The sequence below is a fragment of the Zalophus californianus genome, chromosome 4, assembly GCF_009762305.2.
Source record: "Zalophus californianus isolate mZalCal1 chromosome 4, mZalCal1.pri.v2, whole genome shotgun sequence".
Lineage (NCBI taxonomy): Eukaryota > Metazoa > Chordata > Mammalia > Carnivora > Otariidae > Zalophus > Zalophus californianus.
In genome coordinates this window covers 115,578,627-115,605,508 of record NC_045598.1, presented here as the reverse complement: position 1 = coordinate 115,605,508, position 26,882 = coordinate 115,578,627, and the positions used below count along the sequence as shown (strand labels likewise).

The 26,882-nt window shown below is 38.2% G+C and overlaps 1 protein-coding gene across 1 annotated transcript in view; it reads left to right on the top strand.

Annotated features, from left to right (window-relative positions):
- The first annotated feature begins 239 nt into the window (after positions 1-239).
- Positions 240-26,882, top strand: part of TCEA1 (transcription elongation factor A1) — a 45,347-nt gene continuing 18,704 nt past the window's right edge. The window contains exons 1-3 of the mRNA XM_027624242.1: positions 240-498; positions 9,740-9,802; positions 14,794-14,899. Coding sequence (XP_027480043.1) covers positions 436-498; positions 9,740-9,802; positions 14,794-14,899 — 232 coding nt within the window. The 5' untranslated portion in view covers positions 240-435. The remainder of the gene's footprint in view (positions 499-9,739; positions 9,803-14,793; positions 14,900-26,882) is intronic.

The window sequence follows — 26,882 nt, the reverse complement described above, 5'->3', positions numbered from 1 at the left end:
CCGTGGATCTCCGCGGATGTAAAACTCACCCTGGGCAGAGACTGGGCCGGAGGCGCACGCGCGGCAAAACTCGGCCCCGCCTCCTACAGACTTACAACCGCCTGGCGGGAAGCCCTGCCGCCCAGTTTGCGTGCCAACTCATTGACAGCGCCTCGGTCGACGCCCGTCTGGCGGGCGCCTTGGCGCGCGGTTTCCCAGCGATCCGCTATCGATTGGCAGTGCCTGCACGGTGCGCGCAGAGCTCGATTGGCGCTGCCTGTGGGGGCGGAGTCGCTGTCGCAGCCGCCGCTGCCGCTGCGGGCTTGGTTGTGTAGGCCCGGGCCTGCTGTGGTGGGGTAGTCCAGCGCCTGGCTCTCGTCCTGCCGTCCCCTCAGCTCCAGCTTCGCCCACTTCCCGACCCAAACGGGCTGGGCGCGGGGAAGACCTGCGGGAGCCATGGAGGACGAGGTGGTCCGCATTGCCAAGAAGATGGACAAGATGGTGCAGAAGAAGAACGCGGTGAGCGCGGCGGGCGACGCGGGCCGGGAGGGAGGCTGGGCGACCGGCCGGGGCCGTACGCGGCTGGCTTCGGGCCGGGCCCTCGCGGGCTCCCGGCCGGCCCACGCCCGCCCTCCCCGCGCTGGAAGCTGGCGTGTACCGTGCCCGCGTACTGGGGAAGGCGTCCGGGAGGAGGTAGCGCGGCCCCGCCGCTGGCGTCAGTACCCGTTCTTGGTACTCCCAAGTCTCTCGTTGTTAGTACAGCGTAGTAAACCTGATCGGGGCATTCTGTTATTTTAAACTTGAGGAATAGATTTACTCGCTAATTACCTCTTCAGTTTAGCTTAAGAATTGAAGAGTGTAGAAAGCCCTTCACAGTTGGGAAGAATTCGTTCTCTTTTCCATGATCGCTGGCTAACAACTAGAAATAACATCACATAGAGGTTTGGGATATGTTTTAGACATCAAACTGGTAAGTTAAGATTTTTGGATTTTTTTTTTGAAGAATGCTAAACATTCACTTGATCTCGTCTACGCTGCAGGTTTGTTTAGCAATTAAAAAGGTAGAGTATGCTACTATACTTGGCAAGTCGCTAAACGTTTTTGAAAAGTGGATATTGTCAGGTGGTAGTATGTAAAGAGCTGTGATTAAAACGCACACACTGAGGTGTGCTGGTAGATGCATTTGGCCAGATGTCATTGCTGGGTACTCTAAGTGGTTTACAGTTAATACCAGTGGCATTATCTTGTTACTGATAAAGTGTTTATATGAACATGTTTTCTTTGTGGTTTGTATGAAGTCTTCCAATTTCTGCATTTTTGCCCACCAGTGTGTGCTTTCAGTCCTCTAATTCAGAGTCAGCTGTTTTCAGCTTCAGCTCCGTGATTGTCTTCACCTGAATTTGTTCCACCCTGGTCAGTACATTTTCAGAATCAGTGTACCTGAAATAACTTATTCCTATCTATGAAATAAATTCCGTGTCAAACTAATGTGAAGGAGAAAAGGGATGTTCTGATTTGTACAGCACTTTAGAGTTAAAAAGCATCTGTTCAAAATTCCTTTGAGACTCACAACACAGCTATTGTGGTGTACCCATTTTGCAGAATAAGAAGCTGAGAGAGATTAAGTAGTTCACCCACTTAAATTAAGTACTGTGCAATTTGGATTAAGCCAGGACCCACGTTTTCTACTGGACAGCATTCTAGAGCAGAAAATAGTGTTAAAACAGTGAATTCTTAAGACTTCGTACATAGTCTGTTCCTCTTTCCTTTAACAGGTGCGTTGCCTAGCATGTAATTTCATACCCTGTTAACCTGTATTTGCAATTTTGGCCTTTTAAAGTATTTCCTGTTTGTTTTCTGTTCCAGACATTACCGTTGCCATTTATTTTTCTCATTGATACAGCCCAATGCAAGTGATGAGATCTGATTATTTGATAGGCTGAACATTTCTGTTATTTTGTTTAAACTGGAAAGTTTTTTTCTTTACCAGGAGACATCCCTAGATTCACACAGTAGATGCCCTGAGGGAAAAAGGCCTTTTGTTGGGTAATTTTTTCTCTAACTCAGGCTATAATGTGTATCCATTAATCGTGTAATACATGAGTGGCTTGTTTCCTTTCCTTGTAATAGGTGTTTCCTAAAAATGAGTAATTCCTTAGTGGATAAGGATGGAGAAGACCAGTTTGTATTTACCTGTAGTTCTCAAGGTATAAAGGAATAATGATGAGTCTGGGGGAGAATGAGGATAAACTCCATAGATACTCCTCAAATCTCATTTTCCTGATAGTTCAAAACTTGACCAATATGGAAACTTTCCCCTCAAAAAGAAAGATAAAATTGACTGGCTCTTTTATGTTTTTTCCTTCTCCCTTTTCCTGTATATCTTACAGAAATGTAAATTGGCAAATGAAATAAAGAGAAAGGGAAGTGGTCTGAATGACTCTCCCTCTTTGCCCTCCAAAGCACATCAACCCACAGATAGCTTTTTAAGAGGTCAGTAATTTCACAGAAGTTCTGGGGGTTGTAGGATTATGGAAGATTTGTTTCTCCCTCTCTCTCTCTCTCTCTCTCTCTCTCTCTCTCTCTCTCTCTCTCTCTCTGTGTGTGTGTGGTTTCCAGATTTTCTCTGTGAGCTTTTTTAAATATTTTTATACTATGAAAAAGTAAACTTTACTTGAAAAATAGTAGTTTTCCTCTTAAATTGGCAAGTTTAAGTGTCGTTATTGGATATTTAGTTTAATAAAGCGTAGGTGTCACATTTAAGTAATAAGCTACCATTTATTGAACTGTTACTCTGAGCCAGGCATTCGGCTAAGTACTTATCCCTGGGACAGTTTTGCATGATAAGTAATATCCCCATTCTAAAATAAGGAAACTGTTTGGAAAGTTAAGTGAATTGTCCTAAGCTAAATAGCTAGAAAGTGGGCGCATGAAGACATGAATCTAAATGTTTTGCTCAAAGTCTGTATTACTCTCTTAAGGTGAAACATCTCTCTAAAAGACCCCTTTTTTGAACCTTGTGTGGGTACAATTAGGTGAATATAAGACCAAGAAGTAAGGGTATTTGCTGTTCTGGGGGAGGCAGGTTTCCCTAATATCCAGTCAATATCCTGACCCTAGTACTATCCAAAGTGTTGCGTCATGTGTGTCCTTGATCTTAAACAATATTAGCAGTTTTACAAGTGTATACTTTTGAGACCTTGGTGAACCACATAAGTTAGTTCCAAATTTTCAGGCATTAGCTGTTTTTTATGTCATTTTGGCTTTTTTTTTTTAAATGTCATTTTGACTTGATGTCAATAAGCAAGTCTGACTCCTAATCTGAGTTTAAATCTTGGCTCTTCTGAACTTTAGCATTGTGATCTCAGGCAAGATCCTTAACATCTCTAAAACCATTTTAGGTGGGTTTTTTTTTTTTTTTTTTGGTAGTAAATTGGAGATAATATAATGAAGATTAGATGAATTAAAAGTCTTGGCAGTCCCTAAGATATGGTAAGGGCTGAAAAACCTTGTGTATTCTTTTTTTTTTTTAAGATTTTATTTATTTATTCATGAGAGACAGAGAGAGAGAGAGAGAGGCAGAGGGAGAAGCAGGCTCAGCGTGCTGAGCCGGGAGCCCTACATGGGACTCGATCCCAGGACCCCGGGATCATGACCCGAGCCGAAGGCAGACGCTTAACCATCTAAGCCACCCAGGCGCCCTGTGTATTCTTTTTGTAAAGGATTTATTACATGACTCTAGAAGAAGGAGTGAGGTAACTTGGAATTTTCAAATTCATAGATTTTGTCAGTGGTGTTGAGCTTTGTTTAGTATTTCTTTATTGAAGGCTCAGGGCTGAGTAGAATTAAATTGTTGCGAGAGAAATTGAAATTAGACGTTAGAATATCCTAGGAACTGCGATACTTGGAATGTGTAGATTTCTAAGTTTTATACCTGGGTTGAAGAAAAAAACTTTGGTTTTCATATCAGGGTTAGATTAATTAATATAAATTGAAATTTAGAATGACTACACAATTTTTTATAGCAGCCTTATTGAAATACACAATACAATTCCCCCTTTTAAAGTGTACAGTTCAGTGGTTTTTAGTATATTCACAGATTTGTACAGCTGTCACCACACTATCTAATTTAAGAGCACTTTCATCACTCCAGAGAAGAAGCCTGTGCCCATTAAGTAGTCATCATATATCTCCCCCCCCCATATGTTTTCTTGTCTCTATGGATTTGCTCTTCTGGACATTTCATATAAATGGAATTACACAACATGTGTTTGTATAAATGGAATCATACAATATGTGTTCTTTTGTGATGGGCCTCTTTCACTTAGTGTTTTCAGGATTCACCTGTGTTATAGCAGGTATCAGTACTTCATTCCTTAATGTGTGAAGTATAATAGCACTACTGTACTGGTGGATATACTGCATTTTGTTTTTTCATCATTTGTTGGACATTTTTGGCTGTTTCCACTTTTTGGTTATTAATAATGCTGCTAAGAATATTCTTGTGCAGGTGTTTGTGTGGACATATTTTTTTTTTCTCTCTTGGGTATATACCTAGGAGTAGAATTGCTAGGTCATATGATAGCTGTGTTTAACTTTTTGAGGAATTGCCAAACTGTTTTCCAAAGTTGCTGCACCATTTTACATTCTTACCAGCAATGGATGAGTGTTTCAGTTTTACCACGTCTTCATCAACATTTGTTTGTCTTTTTTGATTATAGCCATCACAGTGGATGTGAAGAGGTATCGCATTGTGATTTTGATTTGCATTTCTCTGATGACTGATGATGGTGAACATTTTTCATTGTTTGCTGGCTATTTCTGTATCTTTGGAGAAATGTTCAGATCCTTTGCCCATTTTTTAACTGAGTATTTGTATTATTGAATTTTAAGAATTCTTTACATTCTGAATACTAGACTCTTATCAGAGACAGGATTTGTATATATTGTCTCCCATTCTCTGGGTTATCTTTTTACTCTCTTGATCGTGTCTTTTGAAGTTCAAAACCTTTCATTTTTTATGAAGTCAAATTTATGTATTTTTCCTTTCATTGCTTGTGCATTTGGTTGAGAATAACTACAAATTTGAGGTGACATAGTAAAATTATAATTCCTAGTATATAGTTATGTTGCTGAGCCATAATGTAAATATTTACAGTGTTTCTTTTTTTTTTTTTTAAAGATTTTATTCACTTATTAGAGAGCGTGGGCACAAACAGAGGGAGCAGGAGGGAGAGGGAGAAGCTGGCTCCCCACTGAGCAGAGAGCCCAACATGGGGCTTGATCCCAGGACTCTGAGCCAAAGGCAGACCCTTAACCAACTGAGCCACCCAGGCGTCCCTGGAACTTCTATTTTAAAACCACATCCATACAAAAAAAAAAAAAATACCGCCCAGGTACCCCTCCTTTTTTTTTAAAGATTTCATTTATTTGAGAGAGAGAGAGACAGCATGAAAAGAGGGAGGGTCAGAGGGAGAAGCCAACTCCCCGCTGAGTGGGGAGCCTGATCTAGGATTCGATCCTGGGACCTTGGGATCATGACCTGAGCCAAAGGCAGTCGCTTAACCGACTGAGCCACACAGGTGCCCCAGTGTTTCCTTTTTTTTAAATAGCACCTTAATTTTTTAAACCTTGGGATCTCATAATTCTAAGAGGTGTTTGAGTTGATTGAGCTTAAATAATATTTACTTAAAATTCTGGCTTATGGCTCTTTGAGAATATTGTTATGATGAAAGTAGATAAATTTTTTTATTTCTTTGTGCCCCTTATCAACCATCTCCTGTGTGTCAGGCACTCTATTTCAACACTTCATAGTGTTATATTACTCCATTTGACCATTTTAACTGTTTTAGGTCAGTGTATTGTGCTCTCCTACATATAAAGAAGCTGAAGTTTGAAAAGGACAAATAACATTCCCAGGATCTTATAATTAGGAAATGGCAGTGCATGGATTTGAATTTAGATCTGTTATATATATAGCCCATGTTCTTCATTGTATATTCTGTGTTGCTTCCTCCTCCTTACATCTCCTTGAGGAGAAAGATGTTTGTATCCTATACAAGCTTGTATATGCTGGGTGCTCAATACCAATTTGAATACCATATTTTGTAAAAGTACTGGTTTCTGAAGACAGTACCAGCCATGTAATAAAGTCATGTGATAGCTGTTGTTTATTATTCAGCCAGTAATGTGAACTAAATTTGACTCTGGAAGATAAGGTAGAATCTTTCTTTCTCTTGCATCATTATCTGTAGGAGATGCTGCAATCTAATAGACTTGACCTTTAGAGGCAGGTGATGATTGGGGAAGGATGGAATATAGTTTCTTGTTTGGCAGTGCTATTCACCCCAGTTCACTGATTAGAACTGCTACCAGTGGACCTATGAAACAGAGAGAACAGGGGTGTGAGGGTCGGGAGATTATAGTTCTTGTGCTTTTATATTACCTATCAGTTGGCCAAATCACTTTCCTTTTCTGAGTTTGTTTCTTTGTGTAATTGAGGGTTTGAAGTAAATATTCAAAGATTTATGTTTATTTTTAAATTCCCTGTAGTCAGAAAAGATTTCTGTCTTGCTCATTGCTGGATTCCTCAGAGTTTCGTACACGGTTTACAAGTATATGTTGAGAAGTGTAAGTGTAATTTGACAGAACTGGGTAGGTCTCACCTGTTTTAGTTAGTAATAATCATATGACAGCACAAGGTCCTAAATTATCTGGGTTTTCAATTCCTTTTATGTAAAATGGGGATAAAAAGATTACCTGCTTCTATAGGGTTTATTGCGAAGATGAAATAATACATATATAAAGTATTTAACACAGTTCTTGGCACATAGTAATATTCAAAGAAGCTTTTGTCACTGAATTAATATATGGTCATCTGTTTTCAGCTTTTTGCTCATTCAGATCATCATAGTTGTTTATTTCTTAAAGAACTTTAATTGAAATATTCATCTTATTTGGCTAGAGCATAGTATAATTATGAGAAAGGTCATAGTTTCATCCCATGAATATTATTTAGCTTTTTCTTCTTCCATAGCTTGTATCTCTGACTCCAGTCTCACCAAAGAGATCTGAGTAAAAAAGGAGAGTGTGGTGAAATTAATGCAAATCTATTGCTTCTACTTGGAAAACAGCTTATGCCACATTGCTGATGTGTTAGAAGAATCAACTTTATATGTGACAGCATTGTGTAAGTCTAAGGACTCCTAGAAGTGTGATTCCTTGTCTTCCTTTCTGATTGATCCTAGGTCAGAAATGGATCAGAAAGTCCATGGAGACATGGGTAGAAGAAAAATGTCTATGGTAGTTGTAAGATACAAGTCCACAATCTCTTAATGAAAACCTTTTAGAGTCTGATATATTTGAGAATTCCTCAATTTTCAGATTTTATTACGATAATATGATACACACATCATATATCCTCAGCAGATCTGGGCAGTTCCCATTAATCAGACATTAACATTTCTATAGTGAAATGTAGTACTCTCACATGAAGTGGGATATATAGAACATAAATGGCTTTACATATGTTGAGATTAGGTGTTGCTGGCAAATGAGTTTATTGAAAATCTTTAAGAAATCTTGATTTTTTTTTTTTTTTTTTAGGATTTTATTTATTTGACAGAGAGAGTGAGCACGCACAAGCAGGAGAGTGAGAGAGGGGGAAGCAGGCTCCCCTCTGAGCAGGAGCCTGAGGCAGGGCTTGATCCCAAGACCCTAAGATCATGACCTGAGCTGAAGGCAGATGTCTAACCGACTAAGCCACCCAGGCGCCCCATGAAATCTTGATTTTCAAAGGGTTTTGGTTTTGAGATTTGCAGACGGGGATTGAAGACCCCATTTGCTCACAGAGATGTCATTCCTGTAGAAATTCCTGATTACTAGTAAATTTAAAGTCAGTGTTAGTTTTCTTATCTAACAACTATAATGTGCACTGTTTTTGGTTACCTCTATTAAATGAAAAGAATTTATAGAATCTTAAAATCAGAAGGGATCTTTAAGCAGTAAATCATTAAAATCCTTCATAATAACCTGTTTCATATTTGCTATTGAACTTAAGTTTTTATTGATGAGGTATTGGGTGAAATTAAAATGATATATATGCTTGTTACCAGAAGAAAAGTTAATACTTTTTTATTCTCCACAGCCAAGTCTGATGTCTCAACTTTAAATGGAAAAATTACGTGACTGGAAGCCTTTACTCGATTTTATATTTAAGAAATGTGATACCATAAGGTTCCATGCTTGTTTTTTCCTTTGGGGTGCATAATGAGGGACATGCTCTAGGGTTTTCTATTTTCCTGGGATATGCTGTGTTTCATTGATTCATAGGGTGCCTAGTTTTCGTATTTTAACATTTGAGAAAGCAGAATGAGTTACATATATTGTCAACCAGATTGCTGTTGGGATGTAGTTTCACAGGCAGAATATTAAACCCAGTATCAACATTTGCAGAGTGGGTGTCAGTGGCTTAGAAGAAACTCTGAAAAACATTAGTAGAGTGTTCTTTGAACCTCAAGGAACCAAATGGTTGAAGAGCAATGGGGGTGAAAAACATCTAGCTCTACACACTACAAAGCCAGCTAAGAGCTAAAGGCTTTAGCTCTTTGATGGATTCTTTTATGAAATGCTGCATTATTAGTGTTTTTGACACAACTTTTTGTGGGATAAAAAAAAGATTTTATTGAATCTGAGTCAATAAGTTATTCATAAGCATTGGGGACTCTGAATGACATAGTTTTAGAAACACCTTAGCCAATTTATTTTGCTTATATTTTTCTTTCATATCTGTAAAAGGTGATACATGATAAAAATTTCAAGTCTAAAAGAGTTACAAAAGTAAAACAAGTGATAAGGAAATACTATGCCATAGTTTAATATTTTTTCTTTATTAGTGGCATATAGACTAATGATGTGTCTAAACATAGTACAGTAAGTGAATATTATAGTAAATATGACTAAGTGAATATATCATATGAAATATGATACATTAAATGAGTATCAAATTGGAATATATGGCCATAAGGTGTAGGTGGTGCTGTTGCTTCTCATCTTATTTCATTCCTTTTTTAACCTTAGGTGGTTTATGTAGTTCTTCCAGGAACCTTATTTCGTTTCCTGTTCATTATCAACATGCGAGCTTTTGATTCTAGATGGCAGTGCACAGGCCTGTGAGCTTAACATCTTAATTCTGAGTTTTCTCTTAGAATTTGCTTTTTCCTACTTTGTAAGAATCAGGTAGACTGCAGTATTTTTGTGACAGACCAGGAAGATACAGAGAGACCTCAAAAGAATTCTAGTAAAGATACGCCCTTTCGCACTCTTCTGTGTGTGAGTGAATGCTAGAGGTGCTGCAGCATCTTCTGACCCCTATTCCCACTTTCTCAGGGTTGTCTCCTTAATCAGTTAGATGTTCTCTATGGAAATCTGGGGTGTGTTATGCCACCACAGTAAGAAACACATTTCACATTTCTAACTGGGACAGATAAACAAATACTATATTTAAAATGAACTTTAACAAACCAGGACTTAATAAGTGTTGGTCATAACCCAGTAAATGGATTTTATATTTTTTTAATGAGTTGCAGCCATGATTTGGAAAACACTTTCTCTTTCTCTTTCCCCCTTTTATATATATACTATTCCCACACAAATAAGTGAGCCATAGTGAGTTGTGGATAGGAAAACATAAATTTAAATCTCTAGTTAGTCCTTGCTTTATCATTTGGGAAGTTCAGTATGCAATTATTTTATTTTATAGGCTGGAGCATTGGATTTACTGAAGGAGCTTAAGAATATTCCCATGACCCTGGAATTATTACAGGTATGTGCTAATATGTCATGATTTGAATGGACAGTTGTAATAAAATAACAAAACATTTTTAATACTATTAAGTTTTTTGTATTGTCCTGTTATGGAGTAAATCATTATTAACTTCTGGGTTTTTTTTCAGATGGTAACATAAATCAATACTCTACTAAGTTACCATTATAGAATAATGTTGCCTTCCTCAAGAAGAATAAAACCTGAATCTCCCAAGTTCGAAATTTCACTGTGAAAGGAAAAGAAGTTGGACTCTTGGCCCTGATTTGATCTCCCTAGATCTTACTTTCTTGGTTTGGCATTGACAGCTGCTGCCAGCATGAAGCTAGCCTCTGGGGTACCTTTTAGTCGTCATTCCTTATTTCTCCCCAGTTGCACCACCTCTTCTGCCCTAGGCAAGCACTAATCAATGTACCTTTTGTCTCTTTAGATTTACCTATTCCAGAGATTTCATGTAAATGAAGTCATACAATACCTGACCTTTTGGTTCTGGCTGCCTTTTTTTTAGATTTTTTTTTTTTTTTAGTTTTAAGTACAATCTACCCCTCAATGTGGGGCTTGAACTCATGACTCCAAGATCAAGAGTCACAAGCTCTACCAACTGAGTTACCCAGGTGCCTCTCTGGCTTCTTTTACTTAGCATAATCTTCAAGGTTCATCCATGTTGTAGCATGTATCAGTACTTCATTCCTTTTAAGGCTGAATAATACCACATTTTGTTTATTCATTTGTCAGTTGATGGACATTTGGGTTATTTCTACTTTTTTGATTGTTCTGACTCCTGTCTTGCACATTCATGTATAGGTTTGTGTGTTTTTGTTTCTCTTGGGTAGAGATCTGAAAGAATGGAAATGATGAGTCATAGGTAACCTTATGTTGAGTACTTGAGGACCTGCCAGAGTGTTTTCCCAAGTGACTGTACCATTTTACATTCCCAACAGCAAGTAAACAAAGGTTCCAGTTTATCCACATTCTTGCCAACACTTGTTATTATCTTTGATTATAGCCATCTTAGTGGGTGTGAAGTGATATCTCATTGTGGTATTGATTTCCATTTCCCTAATGACTAATTATGTTGAACATCTTTTCATGTACTTCTTAACCATTCATATGTTCATATGTTTTCTTTGGAGAAATGTCATTTCAGATCTTTTGCCTGTTTTTAAGTTGGATAGTTTTTTTTTTTATTAACATATATTATTTGTTTTAGGGGTACAGGTCTGTGATTCATCAGTCTTAACACAATTAACAGCGCTCACCATAGTACATACCTTCCCCAATGTCCATCACCCAGCCACCCATCCCTCCTGGATAGTTTGTTTTTTATTACTAATTTGTAATTTGTTCTTTATATATTCTAGATACAAGTCCCTTAATCATATACAGGATTATCTCCCATTCTGTGGGTTATTTTTACTTTCTTAGTGGTCTTTAAACACAGAAGTTTAAAATTTTGTTGTAGTCTGATTTCTCTCTTTTTCTTTGGTTGCTTGTGCTTTCGGTGTCAAATCTCGGTTACCTAATTCAAGGTTATGAAAATTTATTCCTTTTTTGGGGGGCTCTTTTATTTAGTTCTGTGATTCATTTTGAGTTAATTTTCATGTGTGGTATAAAGAAGAGGTCCAATTTCATTCTTCTACATGTGGATATCTACTTGTTTACTTTTTAATATTCTCTCTAATGAATTATCTTGACATCCTTATTGAAAATGACAAAAAAAGTAGGAGTTTATTTCTGGATTCTTAAGTCTATTCCATTAATCTGCATGTCTCTCCTTATATAGGACCATATTGTCTTGATTATTGTAGTTTTGTAGTAAGTTTTGAATTTGGAACTTTTGAGTCCTTCAACTTTATTCTTCTTTTTCAAGATTGTTTTGGCTATTCTTGTATTTCCATATGAACTTTAGGATAAGCTTATCAATTTCTGTACAAAAGGCAGCTGGGATTTTAACAGGGATTGCATTGAATCTGTAGCTCAATTTTATTAGTGTTGCAATCTTTAACATTTAAGTCTTATGATCCGTGAATATGGGATGTCTTTCTGTTTATTTAGGTCTTTAGTTTCTTTCAACAGTGTTTTTAGTAGCTTTATATTTTTTACTTTAAGATTTAGTGGCTATCTTTAATTGTCTTGGCAAAAACTCATGAGTGATCATAAAAGTGATTTTTCTTCTAGAACATACAAGTCTGCTTAGTTCCTGTGATGCTGACAGTGTCTCTTAGGAATGAGTATTCCTTTCTGCCTTACTACCAATGCGCAGCTGATTAAGCTAAGTCTGCTTAATGCCCTCCCCATCTTTCCAAGGTAGTGTCTTTCTAATTGCATAGCTGGTATTCTATAGAAACCAGATGGCCAGACATGGGCAAAGGCATACATTTTCTGTCTAGAATTTCACAATGTATAGTTGATCTCAAAAACCTTCATTGGCTCAGATGTTGAGCGTCTGCCTTCGGCTCGGGTCGTGGTCCCAGGGTCTTGGGATGGAGCCCCGTGTCAGGTTCCCTGCTCAGCGGGAAGCCTGCTTCTGCCTCTCCCACTCCACCTGCTTGTGTTCCCTCTCTCGCTGTGTCTCTCTCTCTGTCAAATAAATAAATAAAATATTTTTTAAAAAAGCCTCATTAGTTCTGCAATCAAGAAGCCTGTTTAACTCTCCGGTCCTTTTTTAAAAAATTTATTTATTTATTTTTAAAGATTTTATTTATTTGAGAGAAAGAGAGAGAGCACGGGGGAGGGGCAGAGGGAGAGTGAGAAGCAGACAATCTGATGAGCAGGGAGCCCAATGCAGGGGCTCAATCCCAGGACCTGAGCCGAAGGCAGACACTTAACCTACTGAGCCACCCAGGCGCCCCTAACTCTACAATTCTTAATGTTATTTGAGCACACAACACTTTTTTTATAGGCCACCTGTTACATCTTGTAAATTATAGTGTACTGGTTTTAGGAAAAATCTAGAGTCTAGAGAATTCTTAGAGGTACATCTAGACTTGGTTATCAAAGTAAAATAGCTTCATAATCCTTTCCTCTGTCTAGTTTTACTCTTCCCCAAATACCCTCTTTAAAAGAGAGGGAAAAATCCTCCCCAGGTCTTTGTTTGTCAGTCTACCTTAGCAACCTCATTTCTTATTTTTGACTAGACAATCTCTTCCTTAAATAAGAATGTTACAGATGCCTGATCTCCATAGGGGTTTTCATGGGTTTTAAAGAGGTAATTATTGACTCTTTAGTGATGAAAACATCCTATGATAATTAAAAAGCAATCACTCACGGCACACGATTTGTTCATGCTCTCCTTATATCTTTGCTTGTCTCTGACTACTTCCTAAAATTCCATTTTCTTTGCCAGTCTGTGTCAATTGCAGCTTCAGAACTATATTAGTAACTCAGTGATTTCCACCACTAATTCCAAAAGTAGGTTTTCTTCTAGGTTGGTGGGGTGGGTTGTGGGGTGGTAGTGAGGAAGAGCTGTGAATGGGTGCTGAAGAAGGAGTGCTGAAGGCATTGGGATAAGGAAGTCAGACCTGACACTTGGTATGGTGGCTGCAAGTGCAAGCCTGGCTTCTAAGCAGTTAGCTACATCCAGTCAGACAGCTCTGGGTCCACACGGTTGTAGGCTATGCCATCCAGCCCACGCACTTGCTTCTGGAAAATTTTCTATATTGAAGTGTTTTAGAAAAGTTCTAAAAAGTTTTAAAGTTCTCAAAGTATTTTCTTCTCTAAAAAAAGTTCTGAGAGGGGCGCCTGGGTGGTTCAGCCGGTTAAGCGGCTGCCTTTGGTTCAGGTCATGATCCCAGGGTCCTGGGAATCGAGCCCCGCAGGGAGCCTGCTTCTCCCTTTCCCTCTGCCTGCCTCTCTGCCTATTCTCTCTCTCTGTCAAATAAATAAAATCTTTAAAAAAAAAAGTTCTGAGAGCATTTTATTAAAGCAATAAACTTCTTTCTTTGGGGGAAAACCCTCCCAAAACATTAATCTCAGAACATTTTTGGATTTTAGAATTGTGGAGTCCCCTTTATCTTTCTGCTATGGAACCTTACCTGCCTTGCATAGCCTTCCATAGGTATAAGGTAGGCCATTCCAGCCAAACCCATATTCTAAATTCTTGAACCAGATTTCTCTCCTGAATCTCTTTGTTGAGAAGATTAAATAATTTAGCAGGAAAAACCATAAGTACCCATTTATTATTCTGCCTTAAAGTTTACAGCAGGGGTTCCCCTCTTTTTTTTGCCACTAACAATTCCTTTTGTTGTTTTTTTCTTCCATTGATGGTATGTTTTGAAAGATTGTCTACTAACAACTTGAACTTACTAAATAATTTACCATTTTTTTATTTATCTTCCTTAATTGGCCTGGCATAGCTTTTGTGTTCTTTGAGCACAATTTGAAAACCATTGATGTGCTGGAAAGAGCATGGACTTTGGAGGTGGGCAGACCTGCATTAAAATCCCAGTTTTGCCAATTAGGAATGGTATATTGCTGGACAAGTAGGGATAATGATCTCAACTTTATTTATTTATTTTTAAGATTTTATTTATTTGACAGAGAGAGATACAGCGAGAGAGGGAACACAAGCAGGGCGAGTGGGAGAGTGAGAAGCAGGCTTCCTGCTGAGCAGGGAGCCTAATGCGGGGCTCAATCCCAGGACCCTGGGATCCTGAGCTGAAGGCAGACGCTTAACGACTGAGCCACCCAGACGCCCCTGATCTCAACTTTAAAGTGTTGTTAGGAAGATTAATGAATATGGATGCTCCCAGTATAATCCTGGGCATAATAATAATAAATGATAATATTACTACATGATATATTACATATACTAAATATAACAGTATATGCACGTATCTTAATTCTATAGTATACTGTTATAAGAATTCAAATAACTGAGATTTTTTTTCTGTTCTACAGTAGAAACAGGAAAATGGGAAAGAAGAAAATGAAACACTAAAATGTCTGAAATAAAACAGCTTGTACAAATTTTTTTTGTCATTGCCTTGCAGTCCACAAGAATTGGAATGTCAGTAAATGCTATTCGGAAGCAGAGTACAGATGAAGAAGTTACATCTTTAGCAAAGTCTCTCATCAAATCCTGGAAAAAGTTATTAGGTATATTGATTTTCCCTTATATATATTTATGATCTGGTTTATTCAAATGTTTGGTGTTTGCATTTTTTCTCTTTACAATTATAAATTATTGAAATCAGTGTCTTATATTAAGAGGGAGTGGCATTAGTTTGACCTCCTTGAAGGTTTTGCTTTTTAAGTTAGTCAAATTTAGCTTTTTTTGTCTTTCAGCACTTATAACTGGACTGCCTCTTTAAGAAGAAAATTTCCCCCCATGGGGAAGTTGTCATACTTTTTAAAAAGCTTTTTGAAATAATTTTCTAACTTACAGAAAGTTTGCAAGAATAATAAAAATAACTCCTGTATCTTTTTCTAGATCATTAATTTTTAATATTTGCCATATTTGTTTTGTCATATTTCTGTCTTCTTTGTCTTTTTCTGTATGTTTATACTCATAAAAGCACAAATTATCTTTGCTGAACCATTTGAGAATAGTTGTATCTATCGTGCTTTACCCTTTAATACTTAAGTGTGTATTTCCTTGGAACAAGTTTATTTTCTTATGTAATCATAATATAGGGAATTCAGGAAATATAACATTGGTATAGTACTGTAGTCTACAGTGCAGGTTCCTGTTTTGTCAGGCTTCCCAGTGATGTCCTCTATAGCTTTTTTTTCCTTCTCAGAACAAGATCTAGTCTGGGATCACAGACATAATCTTCTGATCTGGAATAGTTCTTAAGCCTTCGTATGTTATTTATGACATTGACAATTTGAGGAAGATAAGCACTCATCTTTGTTTTTATTTATTTATTTATCCATCTATTTTTCATCTTTGTTTTTAATAGATTAAAATAGTCCTGATTTGGACTTTATCTGTTATTTTCTCATGATTAGATGTGAATCCGTAGTTGGAATATTAAAGTGTGTTGTGTCCTTCTGAGGTTATCACATCCAGAGGCATTGATGATGATGTTAATTTTGATAACCAAGTCAAGGCATACACTGTATAGTTGATCATTTTTCTTCTTGTATCTAATAGGCATTCTATGAGAGACACTTTAAGACCCTGAAACTATCTTGCTTCTCATCAGACCTCCCCCTGCCCCACATTTAGTATCCACTAATTCTTGCCCAAACCACCCTATAAAGGCAGTTTTGGTAGTTGCAAAATTGTGATTCTCTAACTCTTCCACTTCTTCAATATTTATAAATTATTCTACTACTACAAGAAAGAACCCTCCTTTTACTTTCCAGTTATTTTTCTATTAGTGGATTCCTATTTTATAACATGGATTATAATCCATTACTGTTAATATTATTTTGATATCTATATTATCCCAGATTTGACCAGTGGGCACCCATTCAAACTGGCTCTTGTGTCCGCTTGACAAACCCCTTCAGTTTTATCTCTTTTTTATATTCTGGAACCAAAAAATGTGTTGGGTTCTTCTATCTTCCCTTCCCCAGCCTGGAATCAGCCATTTCTCTAAGCAGCTATTAGCCTTACATGGGAGAGAAAAATAGAAAAAGTTGAGCCTTTTAAAATTTCAAAGAAAACAATAGTAATAACAAAAAACCTATTACTTCCAAGAGCTTGGAAACTAGGAACTAAAACTTGTAAGGCCCCTAAAATTTAAAAACTTTAGTCTTAAGAAAATGAAGTCATGTCTTCCTGTATTGTATTCTGGACCAGAAAAGAAAAATTGCTATAAAGATCATTATTGGGAAAATTGACAGAATTTTTGTATCATATCATTGTTAAATTTACTAAGTATTTACTGTGGTTATATAAATGAATTTCTTTTTTCTTGGGGAATACACAGTGAAATATTTTGGAATTAAGGAGCCTGATATCTACTACTGATTTTCAAATGGTTCAAAAGAAATATGTGTGTACACAATAGTGTATGTGTTTGTGTACATGCAGCACACATGTATGTGTATAGTAGGGGGCAATGAATGAATGAGGAAACAAGTATACCAAACATTAACACTTGGGGAATCTGAGTGAACTTTTATTTTAAAGTTTTATTATTTTAGAGAGTGTGCAGGGGGAGGGACAGAGGGAGAGGAGAGAGAAACTCAAGCTGACCCCACGCTGAGCATAGAGCCCGATGTGGGTCTCAGTTCCAGGACCCGGAGATCACTACCTGAGCCAAAACCAAGAGTCGGACTGTTAAACAACTGCACCACCCAGGCGCCCCTGAGTAAAGTTTTTTGCACCATTCTAAAACATTCGTGCAAGTTTCAGATTATTTCAAAATAAAAAGGTTAAAAAAAAAAAATCTAGTCTTTAAAGACAAACTGAAACTTTATGTTTATAATTCATTTAAATTTTAAATCTAGGGGTGCCTGGGTGGCTCAGTCGTTAAGCATCTGCCTTCAGCTCAGGTCATGATCCCAGGGTCCTGGGATGGAGCCCCGCATCGGGCTCCCTGCTCCGTGGGAAGCCTGCTTCTCCCTCTCCCACTCCCCCTGCTTGTGTTCCCTCTCTCACTGTGTCTCTCTCTGTCAAATAAATAAAATCTTAAAAAAAATTTTTTTTAAATCTAATTCCATATTCTAAAGTAATTAGAATTTGCCAGAGAAACTTGACTGAGGGAGGGAGGAGCAAGATGGTGGAGGCATAGGAGACCTAAATTTCTTCTGACCCCAGGAATTCAGCTAGATAGGGATCAGACCATTCAGAACACTTACAAACTGAACAGGAGATCGAAGAAAAGAATACCAGCAACTCTGAACAGAAAAGCAACCACTTTTTGGAAGGTAGGACGTGCGGGGAAGTGAATCCAAGGCGATATTCGGGAGGATAGACTGCGGGGGAGGGAGCCTCTATCACCGGCTACTGGCAAGTGACAGAGCACCGGAGCACAAAATTGGAACTTTTAGAAGTTTGCTCCGGTGAGGGACGTCACTCCAGTGGCTAAGTCGGGGGTGGAACACTTGCTGGGACAGTGTGGTCTCAGGACCCCCGGAGTCACAGAAAGACCGGGGGTGCCTGAGTGTGGCAGAGCTCCCAGGTATCAGAGCAGAGAAGCTGGTTGCAAAGAGAGCTGAGGAGTGGGCTCGCAGCTCAGGGTAGCCATAAACCATGATCTGTGGCACAGTCGGGCCACTGCTCTTTGAGCAGGGACCCAATAAGCAGCAGATCCAGGGAGACTCCGTCCTCCTCCCCCTGGAGGAGCAGCACGGGAGCGCACCACAGGGATCTGCTGGGTTTGGAGATTCCAAACGGGGTCATGTGCCAGAGATAGAAATGCTTGGTCACAGGCCGGGTGACTACAGAGTGCGGCCAGAGACCAGGAAGACAGGAGTGATTGACTGCTTTTCACTGAGGGCACACTGAGGAGTGAGGCCCTGAGTTCTCGGCTCCTCTGGGACCCGAGATTGGGAGGCCACCATTTTCATTCTCATCCTCCAAAGCTGTACAGAAATCTTGCAGGGAACTAAAGCTCCTGAGAGCAAACCTGAGCAGATTGCTTGGCCTGGCCCCTGGCAAGGGCGGGGCAATTCTGCCTCCAGCAAAGACATTTGAGAGTCACTGCAACAGGCCCCCCCCCCCCAGAAGATCAGCAAGAACATCCAGCCAAGACCAAATTTACCGATCAATGAGAACGGCAAAACCCCAACGCTAGGGGAATACAGCACATAGAATTTACGGCTTTTTTCCCATGATGCTTTAGCCTTTCAGAGTTAATAATTTAAATTTTCTTTATTTTTTTTTCTACTTTTTCGTTGAATTTTTCTTCTTTTTCAACCAACATCTTATCAATTCCTTTTTTAAAAAAATCTTTTTAAGTTTTTCATTTTTACAGACATATTCTATCTCTTCATTGTATTTAACCTTATTTTTTGTATATATAGAAGTTTCTTTTTCTTTAAAATTTTGGAATACAGTTTCTTCTAACAGACCGCAATATACCCTAAATCTAGTGTATGACATTGTCGTAGTCTTCCACCTGATCACATTCTTTTTTTTCCTTCCTTTTTTTTTTTTTTGTTAAGATTTTATTTATTTATTCATGAGAGACAGAGAGAGAGAGAGAGGCAGAGGGAGAAGCAGCCTCCCAAGGAGCAGGAATCCCAATGCGGGACTTGATCCCAGGACCCTGGGATCGTGACTTGAGCCAAAGGCAGATGCTTAACCATCTGAGCCACCCAGGCACCCTCCTTTCTTTTTTCAACCAACTTATCATCAATTCCTTTTTAAAAATCTTTTTTTTTTAAAGACTTTATTTATTTGACAGAGCACAAGCAGAGGGAGAGAGAGGGAGAAGCATGCTCCCTGCTGAGCAAGGAGCCCAATGTGGGACTTGATCCCAGGACCCTGGGATCATGACCCGGGCCAAAGGCAGCCGCTTAACCAACTGAGCCACCCAGGTGTCCCTAAAAATCTTTTTTAATTGTCATTTTACAGTCATATTTCATCCCTTTATCATATTTACCCTTATTTGTATATATATATGTTTTCCTTTCTTTAAAATTTTTGGAGGCAATTTCTTCTAACAAACCAAAATACACCCAAAATCTGGTGTGCAGCTCTGTTCTACTCACCAGCCTGATCATATTCTCCCCTTCCCCCCAGGTTTTGGGTCTCTTCTGATTTCTTTAGTGTATATTTTTCTGGGGGCGGTGTTACCCTTTTAGCATTTTTTTAGCATTTTGTTCTCTCATTCATCTGTTCTCCTCGGGACAAAATGACAAGACAGAAAAACTCACCTCAAAAGAAACAAGAGGCAGTACTGACTGCCAGGGACCTAATCGATGCAGACATTAGTAAGATGTCAGAACTAGAGTTCAGAATGACGATTATAAAGATACTGGCTGGGCTTGAAAAAAGTATAGAAGATACTAGAGAATCCCTTTCTGGAGAAATGAAAGAACTAAAATCTAACCAAGTCAAAATCAAGAAGGCTATTAATGAGGTGCAAGCATAATGGAGGCTCTAACTGCTAGGATAAATGAGGCAGAAGAGAGAATTTGTGATATAGAAGACCAAATGATGGAGAATAAAGAAGCTGAGAAAAAGAGAGATAAACTAACTACTGGACCACGAGGGCAGAATTCGAGAGAGAAGTGATACCATAAAGTGAAACAACATTAGAATAATTGGGATTCCAGAAGAAGAAAGAGAGAGAGGGGCAGAAGGTATGTTGGAGCAAATTATAGCAGAGAACTTCCCTAATTTGGGGAAGGAAACAGACATCAAAATCCAGGAGGCACAGAGAACCCCCCTTAAAATCAATAAAAATAGGTCAATACCCTGACATCTAATAGTAAAACTTACAAGTCTCAGAGACAAAGAGAAAATCCTGGAAGCAGCTCGGGACAAGAGGTCTGTAACCTACAATGGTAGAAGCATTAGATTGACAGCAGACCTATCCACAAGAGACGTGGCAGCCCAGAAAGGACTGGCATGATATATTCAGAGCACTAAATGAGAAAAAGAACACTATATCCAGCTAGGCTGTCATTGAAAATAGAAGGAGAGATAAAAAGCCTCCAGGACAAACAAAAACTAAAAGAATTTGCAAACACCAAACCAGTCCTACAAGAAATATTGAATGGGGTCCTCTAAGCAAAGAGAGAGCCTAAAAGTAACATAGATCAGAAAGGAACAGAGATAATATACAGTAACAGTCACCTTACAGGCAATACAATGGCACTAAATTCATATCTTTCAGTAGTTACCCTGAATGTAAATGGGCTAAATGCCCCAATCAAAAGACACAGGCTATCAGATTGGACAAAAAAGCAAGACCCGTCGATATGCTGCCTGCAGGAGACTCATTTTAGACCCGAAGACACCTCCAGATTTAAAGTGAGAGGGTAAAACACCACTTACCATGCTAATGGTCATCAAAAGAAAGCTGGGGTGGCAATTCTTATATTAGACAAATTAGATTTTAAACCAAAGACTATAATAAGAGATGAGGAAGGACACTACATCATAATTAAAGGGTCTATCCAACAAGAAGAGCTAACAATTTTAAATATCTATGCCCCTAACATGGGAGCAGCCAATTATATAAGCCAATTAATAACAAAATCAGAGAAACACATCGACAATAATACAATAATAGTAGGGGACTTTAACAACCCCCCGACTGAAATGGACAGATCATCTAAGCAAAAGATCAACAAGGAAATAAAGGCTTTAAATGACACACTGGACCAGATGGACTTCACAGATATATTCAGAACATTACATCCCAAAGCAACAGAATACACATTTTTCTCTAGTGCCCGTGGAACATTCTCCAGAATAGATCACATCCTAGGTCACAAATCAGGTCTCAACCAGTACCAAAAGATTAGGATCAATCCCTGCATATTTTCTGACCACAGTGCTTTGAAACTAGAACTCAATCACAAGAGGAAAGTTGTAAAGAACTCAAATACATGGAGTCTAAAGAGCATCCTACTAAAGAATGATTGGGTCAACCAGGAAATGAAAGAAGAATTTAAGAAATGCATGGAAACAAATGAAAATGAAAACACGACTGTTCAAAATCTCAGGGATGCAGCAAAGGCAGACCTAAGAGGAAAGTATATAGCAATACAAACCTTTCTCAAGAAACAAAGGTCTCAAATACACAACCTAACCCTACACCTAAAGGAGCTGGAGAAAGAACAGCTTAATAAAACCTAAACCCAGTAGGAGAAGAGAAATATTAAAGATCAGAGCAGAAATCAATGAAGTAGAAACCAAAAGAACAGTAGAATAGATCAACGAAACTAGGAGCGTGTTCTTTGAAAGAATTAATAAGATTGGTAAACCCCTGGCTAGACTTACCCAAAAGAAAAGAGAAAGGACCCAAATAAAATCATGAGTGAAAAAGAAGCAATCACAACCAACACCAACGAAATACAAACAATTGTAAGAACATATTATGAGCAACTCTATGCCAGCAAATTAGATAATCTGGAAGAAATGCATGCATTCCTAGAGACGTATAAAGTACCAGAACTGAACCAGGAAGAAATAGAAAACCTGAACAGACCCATAAGCACTAAGGAAATTGAAGCAGTAATCAAAAATCTCCCAAAAACAAGAGCCCATGGCCACATGGCTTCCCAGGGGAATTCTACCAAACATTTAAAGAAGAATTAATACTTATTTTTCTGAAGCTGTTTCAAAGAATAGAAATGGAAGGAAAACTTCCAAACTTGTTTTACGAGGCCAGCATTACCTTGATCCCAAAACCAGACAAGGACCCCATCAAAAAGGAGAACTACAGACCAATATCCCTGATGAACATGGATGCAAAAATTCTCACCAAAATCCTAGCCAATAGGATCGAACAGTCCATTAAAAGGATTATTCACCATGACCAAGTGGGATTTATCCCTGGGCTGCAAGTTTGGTTCACCATCTGCGAATCAATCAATGTGATACAATACACTAATAAAAGAAAGAACAAGAACCATATGATCCTCTCAGTAGATGCAGAAAAAAGCATCTGACAAAGTACAGCATCCTTTCTTGATTGAAACTCTTCACAGTGTAGGGATAGAGGGTACATAGCTCAATATCATAAAAGCCATCTATGAAAAACCCATAGCAAATATCATAGTCATTGGGGAAAAACTGATAGCTTCCCCCCTAAGGTCAGGAATACAGCAGGGATGTCTCTTCTCATCACTGCTGTTCAACATAGTACTAGAAGTCTAGCCTCAGCAATCAGACAACAAAAAGAAATAAAGGGCATCCAAATTGGCAAAGAAGAAGTCAAACTCTCACTTTTGCAGATGATATGACACTTTATGTGGAAAACCCAAAAGACACCACCCCAAAACTGCTAGAACTCACACAGGAATTCCGTAAAGTGGCAGGATATAAAATCAATGCACAGGAATCAGTGGCATTTCTATACAACAAGACAGAAGAAAGAACATGAGTTGATCCCATTTACAGTTGTACCTAAAACCTTAAGATGCCTAGGAATAAATCTAGCCAAGGAGGCAAAGGATCTGTAATCAGAAAATTATAGAATACTCCTGAAAGAAATTGAGGAAGACACAAAGAAATGGAAAAACGTTCCAAGCTCTTGGATTGGAAGAACATATATTGTGAAAATGTCAGTGCTACCTAGAGCAGTCTACACATTTAATGCAATCCCTATCAAAATACCATCAACTTTTTTCAAAGAAATGGAACAAATAATCTTAAAATTTGTATGGAACCAGAAAAAGACCCCGAGTAGCCAGAGGAATGTTGAAAAAGAAAAGCATAGCTGGTGGCATCCCAATTCCGGACTTCAAGCTCTATTACAAAACTGTAATTAATCACGAAGACAGTATGGTACTGGCACAAAAACAGACACATAGATCAATGGAACAGAATAGAGAGCCCAGAAATGGACCCTCAACTCTATGGTCAAGTAATCTTCGACAAGGCAGGAAAGAATGTCTGGTGGGAAAAAGTCTCTTCAACAAATGGTGTTGGGAAAATTGGACAGTCACATGCAGAAGAATGAAACTGGACCATTTCCTTACACCTCACACAAAAATAGACTCAATGGATGAAAGACCTAAATGTGAGACAGGAATCCATCAAAATCCTTGAGAACACAGGCAGCCACCTCTTCGACCTCGGCCACAGCAACTTCTTCCTAGACACATCACCAAAGGCAAGGAAAGCAAGGGCAAAAATGAACTATTGGGACTTCATCAAGATAACAAGCTTTTTGCACAGCAAAGGAAACAGTCAACAAAACCAAAAGACAACCAACAGAATGGGAGAATATATTTGCAAATGACATATCAGATAGCTAGTATCCAAAATCTATAAGGATCTTAACCAAACTCAACACCCAAAGAACAAATAATCCAATCATGAAATGGGTAGAAGACATAAACTGACATCTCTGCAAAGAAGACATCCAAATAGCCAACAGACACATGAAAAAGTGGTCAACACCACTTGGCATCAGGGAAATACAAATCAAAATCTCAATGAGATACCAGTCAGGATGTCTAAAATTAACAAGTCAGGAAATGACAGATGTTGGCAAGGACGTGGAGAAAGGGGAACCTTCCTACACTGTTGGTGGGAATGCAAGCTGGTGCAGCTACTGTGGAAAACAATATGGAGATTCCTCAAAAAGTTGAAAATGACCCAGCAATTTCACTACTGGGTGTTTACCCCAAGGATACAAATGTAGTGATCCGATGGGGCACATACACCCTAATGTTTATAGCAGTAATGTCCACAATAGCCAAACTATGGAAAGAACCTAGATATCCATTGACAGATGAATGAATATAGAATGGGTGGAATATATATATATAATGGAATATTATGCATCCATCAAAAAGGTGAATTCTTGCCATTTGCAACGATGTGGATGGAACTAGAGGGTATTATGCTACATGAAATAAGTCAGAGAAAGACAAGTATATGATCTCACTGATATGAGGAATTTTAGAAACGAGAGGATCATAGGGGAAGGGAGGGAAAAATGAAACAAGAGGAAACCAGAGGGGGAGAGCAACCATAAGAGACTCTTAATTTCAAGAAACAAACTGAGGGTTGCTGGTGGCGAGAGGGGTGGGAGGCATGGTGTGACTGGGTGATGGACATTGGGGAGGGTATGTACTATGGTGAGCGCTGTGCATTGTGTAAGACTGATGAATCCCAGACCTGTACCCCTGAAAAAAATAATACATTGTATGTTAATTAGAAAAATAAAAAAAAGTTGACTGAGAACCATATACATGTGTTTTCATTTCTGGAAAGATGGTTTACATTTTGTTGGACATTGTAGTTATGTTCATTTAATCTTAAATTTAAAGAAGTTCTTCTCTTTTATACTTATTGGAGATATCTGATCTCATAAGTTCTCCTTTAAAAACTTTTTTTTAATATTGACGGATTTCCATGTTCAGTAAATATGGAGAATTGGAGGAGGAAAAGAAATAATTCTTAAGTCTTTTTTTAAATACAACTATCTTGTTGCATTTCTTGTCTTTTTTTCTTTGTGTATGGATTTTGCTTCAGGTAATTCTTTTTATGCTGTATGTATATTTACATATATTGCCTTTTTTAATGAAAATATTTCTGTATTTTTATATCATCAACTCTTATTGGCTTCAGAATAATCCACTGGGTGATTATGCCATAATTTAATCACTTACCTGTTAGATGTGTTTTTTTCTTAACTTTATAGCTATTATAAAGAATATCTTGATGACTGTCTCTCTGCTTAAAGATTTTTCTTTAGATTATTAGCTAGATTTCCACATTTACTACTACTGCTACACTGCAGCATAGTTTTGAATACTTAACATATGAATGCATTCAACCCTTCCAGGAGCCCAGTGTGCTAGGTGTCATATTTCCCATTTTCTAATGCGAATGGAGACACTGAGAGATTAAGCATCTTGTGCACAGTTGGATTGGTTGTGGAGTGTGATCTGCAGATAGTCTCAGTCCAGAGCTGGACCACTTCTCTCTGGGTCTGCTGTATTGCCCATGACACTATGTTCAGATAGTAAGAATGCTTTTAAGGCTGTTTACACCTCTTACTGCTCTGCTTCCTCAAAGGATTGCACGAGTTCACACTGCTAGAGCAGTGTGTGGGATCCATATGACTGCATTGGATCCTGGTTAGATAGTATTGCATTGTTAGATCACCTTTCACATGCTTTCTACCCTCTTAATTTTGGAGTATTTCCTAGTTCTTGTTATATTCTTTTTTTTTTTTTAAAGATTTTATTTATTTGACAGAGACACAGCAAGAAAGGGAACACAAGCAGGGGGAGTGGGAGAGGGAGAAGCAGGCTTCCCACAGAGCAGGGAGCCCAGTGTGGGGCTCGATCCCAGGACCGTGGGACCGTGACCCAAGCCGAAGGCAGATACTTAACGACTGAGCCACCCAGGCACCCCTCCTTGTTATATTCTTTAATGTCATTATTAGTCTTTGTTTTCTACCATCTTTAGGCTTTGGGGCCTTCCAAATGAATTATAGAGAATAAAAGGGGGCAATAAAATTAGTATGTGAAGACTAACACATTATCATAGGGGACTTGAATTGTATTTTGGATTTGGTAACCCTAACATTTACAAGATGAGTTCTAGAATTGTGATTTAGACCATTCTCTCTCAGTTAGCCTCATCTAGATTAGCATATTAGAGTCATCTGGGGAACTTTTAAAGATTTTGATGCTCATGCTTCACTGCCAGAGATTTGGATTAAATGGATCAGAATAGGAGCTTGAGCATAAGGATATGCTTAAAAGTTACCTAGGTGGTCCTGATGAACAGTCAAACATATATATGTTCTTTTATATGCTATACAGAGGGATATGGAGAAGTAAAGTATTTATGTAGCTCTTACTACTTATGTAGGGATCAAAATGTAGATAGATAAGTGGGATAATTTGTGCAGTAGATCAAAACATTCTCTGAAGGCTCTTCAGCTTCAGAAGGCTGTTCTGGTTGATTTAAACATGTATATTTCTTTTCATTGTTAAACAATTGCATTGGCCCAATCTATTTTACACCTCCTTACCTCTTAAATTTAAGCTTGTGCACTCTATATTACTTTACAGATTATTTAAGATAGAGGAGGTGTTAGGCCTTACTAATCCTAAAGTCTTTTCTATGAAAATGTTCTTTGTTTACTATCCCTGAAATATTTATATACATTTTGGATACTACCTTAAATTTTTTGACTTTGTGAAAAATTGTTAAAATAATATATATGCTTTGCACTTCCATTTTTAAAATGACAGTACTGATATTATTTCTGCATTCTTTCCTTTCCTTTGTTTTATATATTTTTCTCTGTTTCATTATTTTTTTAAAGATTTTATTTTTAAGTATGTTTTTCGCCATTTTAGCTTCCCACTAGCATGAATTTGTGCTTCCCACTAAATGAGGAGTTTATTTGGGAATGCTAAGCATGCATTGTGAAAAACCCAAGTACATATGCTAATAGAATAGATTGTATAAACTTCATTTACTGTTGAAAATTTAGGATTTTTGTTTTTTGTTGTTGCATCAATAGCCTGATAA